At 40.4% G+C, this 20,442-nt stretch overlaps 1 protein-coding gene across 1 annotated transcript in view; it reads right to left on the bottom strand.

Annotated features, from left to right (window-relative positions):
• LOC309344276 (serine/threonine-protein kinase TNNI3K) overlaps positions 1-20,442 on the bottom strand; it is a 138,567-nt gene that overhangs the window by 35,116 nt on the left and 83,009 nt on the right. Inside the window, exons 19-22 of the mRNA XM_081866537.1 lie at positions 10,375-10,427; positions 8,258-8,310; positions 6,763-6,895; positions 2,022-2,131 (exon numbers count right to left, since the gene is read on the bottom strand). Coding sequence (XP_081722663.1) covers positions 2,022-2,131; positions 6,763-6,895; positions 8,258-8,310; positions 10,375-10,427 — 349 coding nt within the window. The remainder of the gene's footprint in view (positions 1-2,021; positions 2,132-6,762; positions 6,896-8,257; positions 8,311-10,374; positions 10,428-20,442) is intronic.

Here is a 20,442-nt window from a genome sequence, read left to right as displayed (position 1 = left end):
AGTGAGCCTTACTGAGCTATGAGTAGTTTTTCTCTCTCTTCTGCAAGCCTGCTGGGATTAAGGAAAGGGCAATGGAAGGGTATGGAACATGCATCTAATCTACTTATTTTAAATATTTATTTTAAAAGTTTACTTGTGTTTTTTTCTTTTCTTTCGGCAAGCTCCGGTCCCCTCCCTTTTACCTGATATTTGTCAGCTAGGCTGGGCCAGTCTGGGAAGGAAGATAGTCTCTTCCCTTATTATCTCCCTTGTCATCTAGATTGCCTGTTGCCAAGACGGCACAACTGTTCTAACCATGGCACCCTGCCATCGTGAAGGTTGTTTTAATTTCTAATATCTGTTAATTAAAATATGGAGTTTTAAAAATAATCGAAAGTGAAAAACCAGAGAAAGTAGAAAAACAACGTATGTCTCTTGATGTGGCATGCCAGATTTGCTCTTTTATGCAGAGATAGTTTTAATGGTTTTTAAACAATAGGTGGAGCTATCTCTTCTAGTTGCTCCACCAAGAAATAAAATAAATATGAAAATAATCAGCTAAAGAGTACCCAGATATCCAGCAGTAACAAAAGGCTTTAAACAGATCTGAAAGGCTCTTGATTATTATTAAGGTTTTGGAAAATAAATATCTTATTACCATATCAACAATCTACGACTGATCTCTTGCAGAAGCTGATATATTATCATCTGGGTTTAGCATTTCTGTTTTCCAAGGGAAGGAGGAGTAGGCTGCACAGAGATGAAGTCAAGGAGAAGCCAGAAGGGAAATGGCAGTGGTATTTCACAGACTGTACAGAAAGAAGAGAATCCGACTGACAGCTGGGCTAATCTGGGCTACTTTCTCACTTCTGGCTAAATCAGTGTGTTGTATGACAGGTCACTCCATATCTAGGTTACTAACCTTTTTCTTTTTCTTTGCTCGACTTCCTCCTTTGACTTCATAGCCTGATGGACAGAAATTTAGCAGATGAGTTTTCCTGGCATGGAGATCAGTTGCAGAAAAAGCTTCACCTGCTAAAATTCTGGGTATGGAACAGCTGTTAAAAGACACAGGAGGAGGGCCAGAAAAAAAGTGACAACCGTAGCAGTAGCTTGGTGCCATCCTATTGAAGAATGCCTAAACCAAACCAGCCCTGCTGGTTGAAACTGAAGTGTACAAGCCAGTGCAAATGACAGCTCTGTACTATAGTATCAGATTATAGACAGGAAGTACTGCAGGCCAAGGCACTGGGCTCCTCTGTCCCCAACCCCCAAGACAATCGAAGGACAATGTAGACTGATTTTGGATCGAAACAGGCCACAAGTTTATTGAATATGGATGAAAGAGGTTTGGCTTGCGCATGGGGCAATTAATTACTTCTGGCCCACCTGCCGGAAGTGATGCCACAGGTCAATCCCAGAGCAGGGCTTCCTAAGACTTACATCAAATAGGGTGACCCCTGCAGGAATTGCCATCTGAGGGTGTTCCATTTGCCCTGGCCCCTGACTGGGCATAAGGGCATAGGAAACACCAGATTTCTTTAATAGGATACCTCAGCATTGTGAGGAGAGACAGAGACAACAACTTCCCTTCCATCAAAGACTAAGATTGCCCCAATGCCCAAACCCAGTTGTGACAATTATCATGAGTAGTGATCATCACAGCATGGCGGGTGTCCAGCTTTGGGTAACTAGCATGTCAATAATTTGCTGGTCATCCATAAAAGCACTACTCTCTCTGGACAAAGCCAGTGACTAGGAATCCAACAGTCAAATCTTCATTCGGGCATAACATTAACAAAACCATCTGTGATCCGACCCCCGTGTTTTCTTTTTGTATGTACGCCTGCAAGGAAATATCAGCAGAAAACAGATTAACACTACAGTTTCTATATCCTTTCATGAAAGAAACTGAAAATCAAAGCGATGGATCTAGGCCTCAGGTGTCCGGTGTTTAAATGAGCAGGCAATTCTGCTTTCTATTCTTCATCAAGGAACAGTGGCATGTATTGTTTGGGAAATTAAGAAATGGGGCCACTTACCTCAGGACATGCATTCCAGCCCCTCATTAACAATGATGAGATGGGCTTGGGGATTGAGTAGCCTATTGGAGGCCTGATGTGATGGTAGGCCATGTCTGCTGCTGCAGCCGCTGTAAATAAGAAAATGACAAGGAGGAGGAATTATTGTCTCTCCAAAAATGCAGGTGAAGGAAAAGAAGCCAACAATTAAAGTCAGTCCTCAGTCAGTAGCACTGTTTTCAACCAATTTTTATGGGTGTTACCCCTGCAGTGGCCTTTTATGTGCACTCTGTAGGATCACTTATGAACCTGGTAGGAAGTCAACATCTCTTAACAAGAGGAACAAATGGATGAAGAGTTTAATCCAGGTATATATTATCTGATTTAGTGAATATTCCTTCAAATGAGTGATGTTTGTAGAGACTCCCCTTTCCTCCGCTTCTCTCAGTTATTCACTCATTGATGAAACTATGCCGCAGTAATTTCTCCAATCAGCATGAGATTTCAGAATGATAGCATCAAACTCAGGCTGGTACACATTTAAATTTTGTATGTACGCTACGTTTAACTTGGTATTCTTGCCATCTGTTACCATGTTATGAGATGGGTAGGCTGCAGTTACTCCCTGGTAGATGACCAATTAATCATAGTGAATTATATCTAGTAGGTCTTAATAGGTAAGGCTGCAGCTATCCAGCGATAAATATATACTTACCGTCTGGAAGTAGCAAAGGACCTAAACATTAACTTATGCACAAGTCCTGAGCTGCAAATCATGCATCCACGTTTGAGGTGCCTGGTTTAACTGGAGTCTAAACTTTTTTGTTAGTTTCAGTATTTCTATTCATCATACAACTACTCAAGTGGGTTTTGCCATGCAACTATTACAGATAATGTAAGAAATCTAAAGAGGGTTCTGGACACTTGCATGGCCATAGTCTATGCCCCTGTGGTCTCTCCAAGAACCAAATGACCTTTTTACAGCCACATAGTAATGCCCATTTTAAAAGGAAGCTACTCCGACGTTCCCAAATGGTTTAATCTCTCAGATTTAGACTAGTCATTATGTGTAATTCATCTTCATGGCAGATCTTTAACTACCCAACGTGGGCTGCCTCTGATTGATAAACACTATTGCTGTAGTCTAATTGGTTGGCACTTAGTGCTTAAGTAATGGGGTGTTACCTTTTTATTTCAATTATGCCTGCATTATAAAACCTAAACAGTTTCTCAGCTACATGGCCTATTCACTCTTCTTTTCTTTCTAATGTGCTTGTTTTCCACCTTCCCATCTGGCTCCCTGTATTATTTTTAAAAGTTGAAAAATTCATCGCGGTTCAGCACTCCAGCCAAGCTGCATTTCTTTTTAAAAGATTGTTATGTTAACATCTGGGGTCAAAAGGTGCTTTGTGGTTAATCTTAGCTTTCTGCAAATCTTATGCATTTATATCTGTAAGAAGCAAAAGTACAGTTTCCCTTTGCTTCGGGAAGCTTTCAGAAGAGTCATGAAATGTTTAATAATTGGAACCCTGCATTTATATACCCACCAACATCCTACTGATCAGAACTGGCATGCTCATTTTTCGATCCCAAGTTCTTGTAGGATCCAGCTGACTCTTGCAAGTGCATGAGACCAAAATACGAGTGTCTTTTGGTCCAGTGCTCTGGCACAAATCAGCTGATTCATGCCAGAACACTGGACCAAAAACTGGGACATCCAATGATCCAATCAGAAGCCAGGATAGCTTCTGAAATTATGGGATATCCTGGTCAACTTGGGAAGGGTGTATCTGTTCTGGATTTGACAGCTGGCAAACAAGAGAAATTCACAGGGAAGGATATGAGACAGGGTCCAGACCAGGTAATGACCTACCCTCTGAGGGGGCCACTCTTGGTTCTCACCTGGACACAGAACCTAGCTTGAGTCTGGGGCAGGGTACACTCAGATCTTGCAGAGCTTCACATAAAGGGAGCCTTAGAACATCCTGGTATCATGCAAAAGTGCCTGGGATTGTCCCTTAAGCTGAATGCCTATTCCTGTGATTCACAAACAATTGCATGGGCCCCACTGATGGGCCTTGAGGCACTTTCAGGTGGGCCTTAGTGCTACAGTCTGCCCAGTGCCTCCTTGCTTGCGCGCCATGCCCACTAGCCCTGCTAATGCCAGCACCAGCAACTCTTTCTAAGTTGACTAAATGAGGCTGGGAGACAGATGTTCAGCAGGGGAAGAGGGAAGGAATGTCTCCCTCCTCTAAAAGGCCTGAAGAGGTATTCAAGTAAATTAGAAAGTGAGATAAAATGTTATTACATTGCAATGATTATACAAACTGGGAATAGAAAAGAAGAGGACAAGGAGGAAGAAACGAATGCAAAAAGATTAGGGGGGAGGGATTGAAGAAACTAGCAGGAAGGCAGAGATAAAGTTCAACCTGAGTATGAAAGGAAAATGTGAGAAGAAATCATAGGAGGTGGGTAAAAATATTTTGAGAAGCATGTAGAGGTGGGAAGAGAGAAAAGTCAAATATAAAGCCTTCTCCACTGGATTTTTAGGATCAGCACATTTTGCCCCAGATGGGAAGGCTAGGTCAGAACACCTTCAGAGAAAATGTCTGTGCTTAGCTTGTGGAAAGCTGAGCTATGGAACTACAAGAAAAATGTTCTGGCAAATGTATCACTCTAGAGCACATACTTGAATTTTTAGGGGTGGGGTGGGAAATGTTATTGTAAACTGTAGAAACAAAATAAAAAAAAAACAAGAAGACTATCGTACTTTTCTGTCTATAAGACGTCCCCACCTATAAGACGCCCCCTATTTTGTGGGACTCAAATTTAAGAAAACGGGGGGAGATGGAACAGAGTTGTTGAGCTTCTTTTTGGAGGATTGCCCAGAGTTGTTCAGCTGGGAAGGGGGATTGCCAAAAATCGGTCACCCGCACAAGTCACAAAATCCGCCTCCCGTCTGTCCCATCGCTGCCAGAAGCTGCCAATCACCCGCCCAACTACTGGAGCAGCAGCCATTGACGCACCAAACAATAACATGCACAATAGCTGCTGTCAGCCATGGCAGCAACCAATCAAACATCCACCTTATGCACTACCCCTGTACAAGAAGACCCCCACTTTTTAGCACGATTTTTAAAGGAAAAAAGGTCTTATACACAGAAAAGTACGGTAATCTAAAAGCTTGCCATTTATTTCATGAAGGGCAAATGCTTATAAAAACGTGGGAAATCAAATTCTGAAATCAGATTGTGACAACATTTTATCTTCAACAAATCAGTAAAAGAAATGATAGAAACTAGAATAAGAAAAAGAAAAAGCTTAAGGATGCAGAAATTCCTGCAAACAAAAATGTATTAATGATACAATACCCAGTAAAGACACCAATAAAAGAAAATAGTATGTGGTTTTTTTTAAAAGGTGTAGGGAGAGAAAGCAAAAAGCATTGAACTAGTAAAATGATCATAATTCCATAAGTGGCAGAAGAGATGTGAATCTTGTTTTAATAAGATCTCTGGAGTATTTGGGAAGAGGAGAATTTTCTCCGGCTTTCCACCAACCAAGAACGAGCAAATAGGGTCAATAAATATATAACTTTAAATGCATCAGAGGAATAATGACTTTGAAAAGCTAAGCACCCTGGCTGTCTCAAATGGGAAAATGGAATGAATGGCTGTTGCACAAGACAAGTGAAGCTAATTAGTGAGAATCAATGGAGTCATGCTTAGAACAGGAAAGTTCAGGGGAATTCTCTAGACTGCAAGCTTCTCGGTGTTTAGAAAGTGCCTGGCCCTGTTAAAGTACTTGACTGTAAATAACAACAAGCACGAACCTGATAAAACTTTCAATAGGAGGAGGCTGCTGGGCAGAGGGAAGGAGACACTTTTGGATTCCTCTGGAACTCTCCTTCCCATGCCTTTTCTGCTATGTCCCTCTGCAAGTCAGCTCCAGGGAGCCGACTTGCAGCATTTTCATATAAGACCACTTTCCCCATGTTTTCCCCCCAGGTTCAGTGGGTGTGTGGAGCATCTAGTCTCTGTGATGAAGTGCAGTTGGCCAAGTCAAACACCTGAACCTGACAGCATCCAGCTATAACTGAAACAGCAAAAGAACTCTCAACCCCCAGCAAACAGCCCCATTTATATGTAGATTTAAGGGTCATTTAAAAAATGAAGTTCAAGTACATTCTGAACCGGCATTCATTAGAAACTGGAGCAGTTTTCTGCTGCATTTGGTAGCTCATTCAATGCACAGTTTTGGCTCTAAAGGTTTCCCAGCGTAGAGTGAATGGCTGTGATGTCACACTGGGTCAAGACGATCTGGCTATGATGTCACACTGGGTGATCAGGGCACCTTTGCTCACAACGGCTATGTTGCTTTGATGGCAAAGCATTGATCTCCTTGTTTTGCAGTACATTTTCAGCGATGCATGCATAAAAATATATATTAACATTCTAGTAAGCTTGAAACACCTCAGGCATCTGATAAGCTTAGTTTGGAGAAAGCACCTTAGGGTAAAAGCTAGTACAGACTCTTAAGTTGCCTGCATAATTCTTTTTCCTTGACGAAACATTGATTTCAGCGTACTGTGGCTGACTGCAAAACACCGGCTTTACAGTTCTATGTGGAAACTGAAAGCCCACGATGCAAAATTAAAACAAATACACATTTGACTAAAAGCTGAGTTAGTGTTATACAAAGCAGCTTCTTTGTTGTGCACCAGAAAGAAGCAATCTTGATGCTAGCTTGCTGTGCATCTTACCTGGTTTGAGGTGAGCAAATGGAATTTCCCCTGTTAACAGTTCCCAGAGACACAAGGCATAGCTGAAAACATCGGCCTTTATAGTGTAGCGAGTACACTGTGTGAATACTTCAGGGGCCATCCAGCGCAGGTTCTGTACATCAAGACAACATCAATAATGCATTAATGGTATGTTTTGTTTCTTCACAGGGGCACCGATTCTCCAGCTTCATTTCTCTTTGCTTTCTGGCAATATGTTCACAAAACAATTCTCTTAATAGGAAGGGAGAATGGTGATCAGATTGTTCCTGCGCAACAGATTCCCAAGTCTTTTATTGAGTTTCAAACTGCACTGTGGGCTTCACTTCATGCATAAAACCAGGATGCTCTTCCATACCCTACAATATTTCTCCAATAAAAACAGGGGTGTCCTATTTAATAATAATAATAATAATAATAATAATAATAATAATAATACCCTACCCATCTGACAGGGTTGCCCCAGCCACTCTGGACAGCTCCCAACATATAAAAACATAATAAAACACTAAACAGTAAAAAAAGCCTCCCTATACAGGGCTGCCTTCAGATGTCTTCTAAAGGCTGTATAGCAGGCTTCCTCAACCTTGGCCCTCCCGATGTTTTTGGCCTACAACTCCCATGATCCCTAGCTAGCAGGACCAGTGGTCAGGGAGGATGGGAACTATAGTCTCAGAACATCTGGAGGGCTGAGGCTGAGGAAGCCTGCTGTATAGCTATGTCCTTTGCTTGGGGGTTGCATAGCTCCAACATTTCTCCAATGAAAATAGAGATGTCCTAAGAAAAATAGGATATTCCGGGATCAAATCAGAAACCGAGATGGCTTCTGTAAATCCAGGACTGTCCCTGGAAAATAAGGACACTTGGCGGGTCTGCTCTTGGCAGCTCCTAGTCTGAGAGAAGAAAGTAAAGTTTCAGTGGCGGCACAACAAGTGGTGGGCAACAGTGATGCTCTGCATTGGTCAGGAGCTTCCATTTACATTTCCTGAAATGTCCTGAGGTGATACTATGTCGGAGGCTATGTTCAGAATGGAGGCTCCATTCTCTGGTAAGCCAACACCCCAAACCTTTTCAAAGAATTCTCAGTACAAAACAACAATCCCTCCCTCTTAGAGTTCTTCATGAAAGCTCAGAAAAACAATTACAGTACTGGGGGCCGGGGGAACTTACCATCAACAATCTGAAGATGATTCTGAACTACTAATATAAGAACTACTAATATAAGTAGCAAATTCTAATGCCAATTACTGTTGCAGACTAGAAATTCATTTCTGAGTGCAAAGCAGAGAGAACATTTTGTACTCACTAATCATCATTGATCTCAATTGACATGGCAAACAAATGGCATACACTGTCATTATACAATAGCATGTATGTTGGAAGAAGAAAATCCTAATCTTATTTCTTGCTCCTTGGCTAGATTTTCATATACATTTGATAGTACTTATTTGTAATGAGAGAGAGAGAATAGGCAAACCCCAGGTTGTTTTGTCATATTATCTTCATCCAGAGACTGCAGAAATCTGGATTCTGGGATGTAAAAGCAAAACAAAAGGGAGGGAGAGCAGTTAAATAAGTATCACTGAGTACAGGATAACTAAAGTATTTAAAAAAGAACAAAAATGCATATATATTTGTAAGTTGTATAAAGTTCAAGTGGAAATACAATGACATCATGGCATTGTTTGTCAAGGACAGCATTCATTAAAAGGCTTGCATTAAATAATTAATATTTGTATTTGAATACTTCAGTTATTCAAAATCAGATTTACATCCACCACCAAAAACATGGATGCCCTGCCAGAAGCCATCAGCGTGATGTCATACTAGCATCTCTCAAAAACTCAAGCCAGCCTATATATAGGCTTTTAAGAGGCTGGTTTTATTTTTGAACCAATGGATTTTTCTGCATCAGTGCAGATAAGGAAGATCATTGGATTACAAAACATAGATTTGCATTGCCTGTTTTAAATTATGATCGGAATAGGAGATCAGTAATCATTAGCTTTTGCCCACCCCCACCCCCAAATTCCATTTGTTCCCCACAGGATATGTGACCAACAGTAATTACCCAGCTTATAATCACAGTATATCAAGATCTTATATAGCATGAGTCCTTGCTCTATTTGCCTACAAGCTAGTTTTTTCTGGCTTTGACCCCATATATAGTACATCTAAAACATATGTGGGAAGGTAGCAGATAACAGGATTGGGAATAAGATGAGCAGGGCAACTGCAGAAGCCATATAATAACCTGGTATTGTGACTCAAGAACAACAGGAATGAAAGTGTAACAAGATCTAATGACATTGCAAATGAATCTCTCTCTTTCTTTTCAGAAACTTTATATATCTGATCGTCCTGAGAAATATGTTATTCAGGCCTTTGTACCATGCCAAACTTGACCTGATATTGAAAAGCCTCTTTAACTATCCCTGAACTGGGGAAATCAGTGAGTTACAAAATAATAATGCCCCTGATCCAGGTGCCTTTACAATTGAGGATTATAGATATTCCTGAATAAACTTGAAGATCTCTTATGGGAGATACTGAATGAAATTATTTCAAGTTATATACTCCTCAGAACATGGGAATTGGCAAGAATGGTGGTTATACATAAAAACAGCCAGCTAATTCCAGCCATATTGTCCTATAGCATTATTGAATCAGGATTTTAAATTGTGGAGCACCATCCTTGCAAATAGATTAAATACAACAAATAAATACACTGGAAATGATCAGACCAGATTTATTAAAGAATGCAAATTATCTTCAAACATTCGTGAAGTGTTACATATCAATCATATTATCAAGTAAACAAAACAACCTTGTGAAATATTATTTCTGGGTGCTGAGAAAGTTTTTGACAGTTCATTGATGGGTGCCCAAATGATCAACTGTTATAACTGGAAGATAATGAAGACACTAACTTTTAATAGTTAATTAAGGTTTGGGATATTGTCTGTATGGTTAAGTTCACAAATATGGGGAGAAGTGGAAAAGGAAGCCAGCCAGATAACATTTTTTGGTGGAAAAATAGAGTGTCTTTGTAATTTATTGTGGCAACAAGGTTCACGATAACGTAAACCCATTTATATTACTTGGAAATTTATGACTTCCATTTGTTCTACTTGATTCTGGTATGGAAATTTGTTCTTTGTTTTTAGATCTGGATATCTGATTCCCACCTCCCCAACCCCTTTTACAGATTTATCTGTTTTGTTTTTCCCCCTTCTGTTTATTAAACTGAGTGTAAGTAAATAATTTAAACTTAACAAAGAAAAGAAAGCAAACTACATCAAAGGCTTCACTTGTTAGCCTACCACATAAAAACAACTGAACTCTAATAATGCAAGAGATACAATACATTAAACATCATTGTGGCTTCCTCATCAGTCTGTGGCTTATGATATCCAACCATCTTTCACATAATGGCTACCAATTCTGCCCTAGAGCAGGGATGGGCAAGAGGTCTACTGGTAGATGTCATAATTTCCAATAGATAGAGCAGATCTTGCAGTCCAAAGTCTGCTCATCCTTGCTAGAGAGGTTACAAAACATACTGGGATTTTCTTTTAGTTTCCAATCTCTTACCTCCAAAATCAGCAACAACAGCATGACCATCTTCGTACAGGAGGATATTGTGACTGTGGAGAAGAATAAGTCGTTAGATTGGGTACCTGAATGGTATTGTCTTCAAAATGGATGTGTGCAACATGATCAGGAATTTTAGACTGTTTTCTGCTCTCTCTCATATTATACCGAAACAGAGTCTTAGGTTTAGTTTTTAGCCACATCCTACAGTTATTAACATGATTCAAAAATTGTCCAATATCAAAAAAAATGGAGGGTGAAAAAAATCCTGACAGTTTAGTAAGTCCAAATGTCAGAGTCATTCTCTAATTAGTAGTAGAACAAGCACATCTCCTAATTAGTGGAAGATCATCTGTAACAGGTTTATTAATTATGTGACAGCATTACCTAGAAGGAATGAAGATGATGACATTTTGGACTGAACCCAGTGATAACCTTTCAATAAAATCAGAAGGCCTGATTATCCTCTCAGTTCAGCTCCACTCAGATAAAGTGGACTACTCCTAATTTACAATGGCATAAATGAGCTCAGGAAAAAGCCCATGGAATCCAGCTGTGAGCAGGCTACTGCCAGCAACTGTAAGATGCTCATAAGGAGGATATTTTGGACCGATCTCAAAAGGCTAATTTCCATTTTTTCCTCCCTATTTAATTTGACAGACAATCATTGTCCTTTGATTTTGTTCATTTCCCTTTCTACTTTGCATAAGAAAGCTTGTAGCCTCGTAAAGGATTTACATGAATCTTATCTCTTTATGATGAGGTAATCTTCACAATCATCTCCTCATTAGACCCCCATCGAGCAGGGCCTTGGGAGCATATTTGGCATGTAATGGTGGAAATCTCCACCAACCTATTCAAGGAAAGAGTCACAAATTCAGAATGGCTTGGGTAGATGGTGGCAACAGGACCTAACAAACATTGTGCACCTTCCGTCAGGCTTCCGTCAGTGTTGAAACCACCATGAGAGGAGAAAAAGCCCATGACAAAAGTCACGATATCGCCTGGGGAATGTCAGGCCTTGTGGGCTACCATGACATCTGGATGTTGGAGGAAAGGGCAAGGAGGCCAGAAGATATTTTTCACTTTCCCATTTGCCTCACCCAGGTCTCAGCACAGGTGATTCACAGGTCGGATAGGTTCTGAAAATCCAACCCTAATGTTAACACAACCAGACTAGCTTAGTGTTAATGCAACTAGATTTTCCAGTCCTTCCACTCACTCTGCATTTATTCCTGATGATACTTTTCTGTTAGTTTATTGAACAGTTATTTTAGGTGAACAATAGTGCAAGTCATTGGCGTGGACATTTTTTAAAAAACAAGAGCAAACAGACCCCAAAACAAGTGTTAACAGGATTTTGATTTTATATGAGAGGCGCATTTGGGCATATTACATGCAACTAAGCTGTTCATAGCCTTTTTGCCCCTATCAATAAATGCTTCCACTTCTCCTTCGCTTTTCCTTCTTACACAATACAGCGGTCCATAACTGATATAACCCAACTGCTGTATAAAGTATGAAGTGGTTTCTGAAATACTTAAAACCACACATAACAGCATGAAAACAATACAAGGCGCTGTTTAGTGAACATAAGGGGACATCTTATTTCAGCCCACATGGTTATTTCTCTTTATATGTTGAAGTCAAAAACAAAGCTGCTGCATCAAATTCTCTTAAAAGTTTTGTGCTGCAATTTAATCTCGAATATATAAAAAGCAGACCTTTTGACACTTTGCCATGGGCTGTTTCCTTCCACTAACAGGGGGCTCTTTAATCTAGGGGAGGCTTCCATGGGCTGAAGGGAGGAGAGGTGATTTTCACAAATCCCCCCTTTCGCCTGGAGTCCAGCGTGAACCTCCCTTGCTGTTCTAGAGGGTTCCCATTAATAGATTTGGGAGAAGGGCCACATGGGTGGAATCTGTGAAAATTGCCTCCCTCCTAAAGAAAATATCCACTGAATTAAAGAACCTTCTCTCAACCATGCCTAAAGAGATATAATTGGATACAACCCTGTGAACCTTGCCCACTACTGAAAATCTGAGATGCTACCTTGGCCACCTGGAATCTGTTTGATGTTTCTGATATTTATCCAGCTTGTTACTGTTGTTGAAGGTGTATCTCTTACTTCAGGGATGGAGAACTTGTCCATCTCCCTTGAGATGCTTCTAGGCTACAGCCCAACATCTGGAGGGTCAGAGGTTGACCATCCTTGTCTTACTCAATACTCTAAACTTTTTGACTTATTTTCCCCCCTTCTCTCTCTCTACAGCTGCATGCACACACACGAGAAAATGTGGTTCCTCAAGACTTTCTGACCTTAGATCTCACCTTGTCCTTGATCACACATTCTGTTTACTTCCTTTTCTGTTAATTGGATGGCCAGCTCAATATAGCACAGACTCTTAAGCTGAACTGAGAGTCAGGTTTCTGTATTTGAGAAGGAAGATTTCCGAGAGCAGTTGAGACGGGGAGCTGGGCAGGGTGCTTGCCTGTACTGCCCATGTTATCCATGTGTTCTCCATTGAACATTTTTCTCTAAGAACGCCTTCTCAAATGGAGATATTTCTTTAAAAAATGTAAAGTTTTGCTATTGACCATACCTACAGCCGCTCTTAGCTACAATATCTTGCTGTGTACTTCATCTTTCTAAAAGGGCTGTCCCCAAAAGGCACACAGTACCTGCCTGCCATACTGAGAAAATTAGGTGTCCGGTGAAGTGGGATCACTTCTTGATGCATGGCTGGAATTTATTAACCTGCATGATTGGAGAGGCCTAGCCCCTGGCACATCTGGAAGCATTCCAAGGGTCAGCTGTGCTGTGGTAATTAGGCTTCATTTTCAATCTCATCACATTATTAAAGCCATTAGTTTACAAACACATCTCCCCAACATGTAATCACTCAAAAGTAACTGAAAACCAGGGAAAGTGCAGAAGGCGTTTCAACAGCTTGGCACCATGTTCTTACCTAACTAGAAACACTGCTATTATAAATGCACCGCTCTTATATGAGTACCACTTTAGATATCTGACATTGTTCCACATGAAAGAAGTAATATTTAAATGCTCCTTTGCTGCTTTGAATATCACTTCATCATGGGGAACCCGTTCATCCAAGCAAAAGTACTGACATTCCTAAGTTTCTGCTTTCATAGCATTATGGAGCTGCACTATGGAAAAGACTTTTTGGTGACACTCTCAAGGGGTAGTAGCAACTAAACCAGCTAGTATCTGTCTCACCATGTTTTGTGCCAAAAATTATGTAAGTTATAAATGTATTTCATGAAAAAGAATTAATTTTATTCACGATGCTCACAAGAGAGAGAAAGAGAGAGGAGCATCTCACTTTTTCTACTATATTTTCACTGTTAATTTTTTCCCCAAAAAATAAACCTCTGACATCCCATCCTTTCTCTACAAAGTCCCAATTTCTTATGTTTGTTTGTTTGTTTACTGCATTATTTCTTGTCAGGGCAACCCAGTCAGATGGGAGAGGTACAAGTAATAAATTACTACTACTATTACTATTACTACTACTTTTATTATTAATATTTCCTCAAGACTGTGAATCTCTTTCCTATTCTGTTCTATCCTATCCTATCTTCACAACAACTTTCCAAGTTGGTTAAGAGGTTAAGAGTGAGGATTTGTGGATGATTGCCCAAGGTCACTCAGTGAAATTTATGGCTAAGTAGGACCTTATACTAAGTCAGACCACTGGCCCATCTAGCTTAGTATTGTTTACACTGACTGGCAGCTACTCTCCGGGGTTATAGGCAGGAGTCTCTCTTGCAGCCCAACATGGAGATGCTGGGAATTGAACTTGGGACCTTCTGCATGCAAAGCAGAACTATGATCCTTCCAAAATGGGAATTTGATCAGAATTCTAGACTGTTTTCTAAGATTGTCCAGTAGCACCTTAGAGATCTACTAAGTTTGTTCTTAGCTTTCGTGTGCATGCACACTTCTTCAGATACACTGAAACAGAAGTCACCAGACCCTTATATATAGTGGGAGGGTGGAGTGGGTTTTTTCTCAGAAGGGTAGTAGCTTATACTCAGAATAAACTTAGTTGGTCTCTAAGGGACGCAGGTGGTGCTGTGGGTTAAACCACAGAGCCTAGGACTTGCCGATCAGAAGGTTGGCAGTTTGAATCCCTGCAACGGGGTGAGCTCCCATTGCTCGGTCCTTGCTCCTGCCAACCTAGCAGTTCAAAAGCACACCAGTGCAAGTAGATAAATAGGTACCGTTTCGGCGGGAAGGTAAACGGCGTTTCTGGGCGCTGCTCTGGTTCGCCAGAAGTGGCTTAGTCATGCTGGCCACATGACCTGGAAGCTGTATGCCAGCTCCCACGGCCAATAAAGCGAGATGAGCGCCGCAACCCCAAAGTCGGCCGTGACTGGACCTAATGGTCAGGGGTCCCTTTAAGGTGCTACTGGACAATTTTTAAAATTTATTTCGACTGTGTCAGGCCAACATGGCTACCTACCTGAATCTGTGTTATAAGGTGTGTGTACTGGAGAATATCAAGCCATCCATGTTGTAACTAGAGTAGGGGGAATACCACTACCCCTGTTTGTTTGTTTTTAAGTATGTACATCAACATACATGATTTTCTGTCCTTTCTTCTATTTGCTTTTTTCCTGTCAGAATCTCAACTCAGGACTGCAGACCAGTCATAAATAGTCTGAGAGGAACCATTTATAAAACTCATTAGTATTACAGAGGAAGTAAAAAAAATAAAAAAATAAAAAATAATGATTTCAATTAAATCTTTGAAACCATAGCAACAGAAAACTCCAATAAAGGTAAAGGATTGCAGAACCATAACTTTTCCTACATCTGTCAGTCGAGGTGTATTTAAGGCTTACTGCTAAATCTAGTGGATTTGTCCTGTAACCACTGGGACCGAAGAGGTGAATTATGAGATTTGTATTGTGGTTAAACCCATTTATTGAGGGTAATGTGAACAAAACGCTATCCTCTTTACGTTCAGTTTGCACAACACCAGGGAATGTAACAAGAGATATGTGTGTATGTAGGGGGGGTTAATAATACTAGGGAATAAATTTAACTCTGCCACTGATAATAGTATTCCTCCCAAGAGGCTCACAAGTCTCCATACCGATTGAATGTCTAAAAATGTACTTGCCTTTTCATAATGGATTTGTCTCTTCCTGGCACAGAGAGGTGAGGGAACTGGAGAAGAATATATCAGCAATACACAAGGGCACCTGTTTTGTACCATTTCAACTTTTATAGCTTCCTTCCAAGAACCCTGGGAATCATAGTTTGGTGAGACTGCCAAGAATCCTGTTAAAGATATACAGTACATTTCCTTCATAGAACTACAGTTTCCTGTGTCCCCTGAGGAGAAGGAATGGCTGTTAATCCAGTTTAGGTCAAGCAGACCACAAGGGCTCTTTACTGAAATATTACAGAGGTGGCGTTGTAATTAGAGAAGAACCAAAATGCACATTTCAGTTTGTGTTTTGGCTTATAAAGGTGAAGGGATACCTGGATGAAATGTGATGCCTTAAAAACAATCATCTTCAAATCCTCCTTTATTGCTAGTCGCTATATGTAGCCATTACTCAGTGCCAGAGCTACTTTTCCACCGAGTTCTGAAACAGCCTAAGCATGACAGCCTCTTCTTATCTTACAATATCCCTATACCTGAGATATTCAGTATCCCCCCTACCCACAAATCCTGCTCTTGAAATCACACACACACACTGCTACCACTTAGGATCTGTTCAGCAGTGGCCCATGTTCTGCTCTAAGTGACTAGCTTGGCCCTTAAGGGTCAGTAAACGAATACCATTCATTTTGAAATAAACTGCCTTTTTTGTTTTGATTGCAGTCACCTCACTGTTTGCTATTTTTGCGATTCGCTTCCAGGTATGTGTGAGGTTCTGATCAAACGACATAAATTTGATGTAGCATAATGGATGCCCTGAGAGACCTCGGGATTTTATTTGATGACTAACACTGCACCACAACAGCTCAGGATTGAACCTGTAATGAGTATCAACTCCAAGCCGATTTTTACTTGTCACGGTATCTGGTTAGTACCAGTCAGTTCCTCAGTTTTAAGGACACAAGCATTGCCTTCAAAATTGAAGAAAGACACCCTCCCCCCCCCAAAAAAAATCCCTTAACTGTATATTTCCAGTCTGTTATTTATCCAGCTCATCTTTTTGTGTGTTCTCTTATACCACTTAAACTTCCAAGGTCAGCATTCTGAATGCAGTAACAATCACTCATATGTGAAGTTACTGAAGAGGCACAGTGAGTTTGGGCAGAAAGGGGGAAATGAGAGTAAGCAAAGCAGAGGCGAAAGGTCTAGGGAGGTTAAATGTATAGATATCAGGGCATTCAGACACAGGCACATTTTTTGTTGTTGGGAAGAAGCAAGGGAGAGGGTAAGCTTCAGCATCAAATGGAAGACTGCTCCTCCTGAACAGCAGTTGAGAAGCTGTTATTTATCCAGAACCACAGTTTCCCATTTTGCCTGATGAGCTTCCAATAGTTTAAACCTGCTTGCATCTGAGGATGTGCAAAAAGTGACTCCTATGAATGAAAGGGTCAGGGGAAAATAAAAAGCACAATGGCGGGGGCATATTTGTCTCTCACATGCATATGGAATGAAAATGTGTAACCACTTCAAATATGCATAAAGAACTGCAGGAAAATAAACTCCTGGAGCTGTGTTGCTACCCCCAACCTTTGTGCTGGCTTCTTCTGTACATTTTCATGCGATTGAAGAATCTGAGGCTATGCCTCGGGGTTCCATTTTTATCTGACTGAAAAGTGGTGCAACTAAAAGGAGGGTGTTATGCACCTTTGCTCAATAGAACAACAGCCCCTTAACCACTGTTTACACCACTCTCTCCATATTCTTCCTGTTTCTTCCCTGGACCTGGACCTATTTGGCATCTCACCCTAGAACTTTAGGACTTCATCAAGAATCATTTTAAAATTGTAAAGACACTGAGAAATGTATTACATATATTCATACGTATATTTGGTATAAGCATGTTTATAATGTATAAACAAACAAACAAAAAGGGTGTGGTGCAATTTAGGGTGAGTGGGCATCTGCTCTTGCAATGGGGCTTCATCTTCATGCATGCCCCCAAAATCTGCTCCAGAAGGTCTGGAACAGTTGTGGGGAGGCAGTCATCAAAGGAAGAAAGAGAAACCAGAAGTCCTGTTGTACACATGGACTTTTGTTTCATAACATAGCTGCATGCTCCCCATATTGTAGGGTCTTTAAAGGCATCTGGATAAAGATGACCCTTTATCTGTATACATTCCTCCTTTATCCATATCCCGTATGTCCATTTGCAATTTCTTTTCATGAAAATTAATTCTAAGTAGACCCAGAACTAATTTGCATTAGCTCTGCTGAAAACAGTTCTGTTTCACCAAACATTTTTAGAGAATTAATTTGATTCAGTCCTGGTCATCTGTTTTATATGTTATGACTTCATAATTTTATGATGCTTAATGCTTATATTGTACATCGCCATAGCATTTTTAAAAAAATGAGTTGGTGGTTAAGAAATATTCCTAAGGACAGAATAAATTTAAAAAGAATCTTCTTCTAAAATAAGCCCATTTTAGTATGATATATATTATATAGCCAGGTTTGAGGAAAAAAGACATTTGTCAGTAAAGAAAAAGGGGTGTTTTTATTTCTTTCATGACTAGATAGGAGCATATCACAGTGTTTTCAAACATATTTTTTGTATTTGTCCACACTTCTGCCAAAGCTTAAAATTACCAAATGTTCCTCCAGATTATTTTTTTTTTTAATGATGGTGGCAATTGAGCATTTGGCAGGTGCTGAAGTTTTCCTATATTTACCCCCAGACATGCAAAATAGTGTCCCTATGGTGCTGACATGAAGACAGGCAAAAACAATTTACATCTTTCAGCCACTGCATGACCCACACTAATCAGTTAGGATAGTAATACCAGCTAACATTCAATGTGCTTAAGCCTCATTTTTTTCTAATCATATATAATTTCCTTATGTAGATTTCTTCTCCATTCAAATAAATTTGTTTTAAAATAGTTGGCACTCCAGTGCAAGTCATTAGAAATATGAATGTGCCTGCTTTGTAAAATCAATTTAGGGAATATATTCATTTTGATGGCATTTCTCTTCCCTGTGTTCCATACATTAATGCTATCTTGGATTTTCTTAAATGAAGAAACAATAATTACAGTTTTTTTAATCATCACTTGTAATTTTGGAATACAATCCTAAACATACTTTTTGGAGAGCAGGGTGGCTAACCTGTGGCCATCCAAATGTTAGACTCTTAAGTCCCATCAGATCCAGACACCAATGGCCTGGGATGGTGAGTGATGTAGCCCAACAACATCTGCTTAACTCTAGAGAATTAAAAAAGGAATGTCTTAAGTGTTCTCTCCTTCAAAGGAAGCCAAAACGGGAAAGCACCACACAGTAAAATTCACCAAAACTGGACAGCACCACACAGTGGAATTCACCACTTGGTGAAGTTTGGAACATGAAATAATATGTTGCCCTATCCTCAACTTGGATGTGTCCTCTCTTAACACAGAGAGAGAAATTGGGTGGTCCCAAGCATGGCCTAGAACAGCATTTGGTCAGTGTAGTCTTGGGCACCATTAATACCCTACCTGCTATGATGACAGAGATCAGCAGCAGACCCTTTAACTCACTTCTTTGGAGACAAGTGTGCTGAATGATGGGATCAACCTATGCTGCTGCTAATATGCCTCAGACATTTTTCATTCTTCACTGCACAGAAGATCCATTAATAAACCAAAAGTAAGATAGCCCATTCATAGCTAAGTAAACTCAGATACAATAGTTTGCATAGTGCAGCAGTTTAAACTCTTAGCTGTGGTCAGCAAAGGCTTCTGGGATGTCTTTGAAACATCTAGATGAGTTATAAAGCCAGGATGAGGAAACTGGAGCCCTGCAAGATGCTATTGGACTACAGCGCCCATCAACCTTGACCATTTTCTGTGCTGGCAGAAGCTGATGGGGGTTCTCTATCTGTGCTATAAAGGTTTACAGATGTGGTGGTGGTGGTGGTGGTGGTGGTGAATTTATCTATAGAGGTAAAAGTGACACTTCGTATTTTTTCCTCCCAGAATACTATACTTAAACAAACATGGTTCCAATATGAAACTTTTTTCTTTAGTTGTATCTCAGAGTTTTCTATAAACATCAAGATGCTGAGCATCACAGTTCCCAAAATATATGAAGCTATGCAGATATATGGGACACAGGTGGTGCTGTGGGTTAAACCACAGAGCCTAGGACTTGCCGATCAGAAGGTCGGCGGTTTGAATCCCCGCGACGGGGTGAGCTCCCATTGCTTGGTCCCTGCTCCTGCCAACCTAGCAGTTCGAAAGCACATCAAAGTGCAAGTAGATAAATAGGTACCACTCTGGCGGGAAGGTAAACAGCATTTCCGTGCGCTGCTCTGGTTCGCCAGAAGCGGCTTAGTCATGCTGGCCACATGACCCGGAAGCTGTACGCCGGCTCCCTCGGCCAATAAAGCGAGATGAGCGCCGCAACCCCAGAGTCGGCCTCGACTGGACCTAATGGTCAGGGGTCCCTTTACCTTTTTATGCAAATATAGCTGGTTATGAATATGCTGATTTAAATAAACTAATTATTGATTTTAAAGAATTTGACTTTGAACTTCACAATAGAAAATCTCATGAGTATTATCACAGTCAGAAGCAAATGACAGCCCAAAATAACCAAGTGAACTATACCAAAATGCACATTCTGGAGCGTAAGTTGATATTATTTTATAATGAGAAAACAGAAAGCCCACAATTATATTTTACCTGTTTTTTTTCCTATTTCATGACCATAGAAGATGAAGTGAGCAACACACACACAAACACACCACCTACCTCCCGCAATGCATGTTAAGTTACCAGAACTGAAGTTACTTAGAGCCAAAAAAGTAAGGGCTTTGTTTTCAGATCATAGCTAGTATTCCTGAATTTTATTGAGAATCTTTGGAGTTCATTGTTCATCACTGGCT

The sequence above is a fragment of the Podarcis erhardii genome (assembly GCF_964252035.2).
Source record: "Podarcis erhardii genome assembly, chromosome: 6".
NCBI classification, from domain to species: domain Eukaryota; kingdom Metazoa; phylum Chordata; class Lepidosauria; order Squamata; family Lacertidae; genus Podarcis; species Podarcis erhardii.
This window is presented reverse-complemented; position numbering and strand designations above follow the sequence as displayed.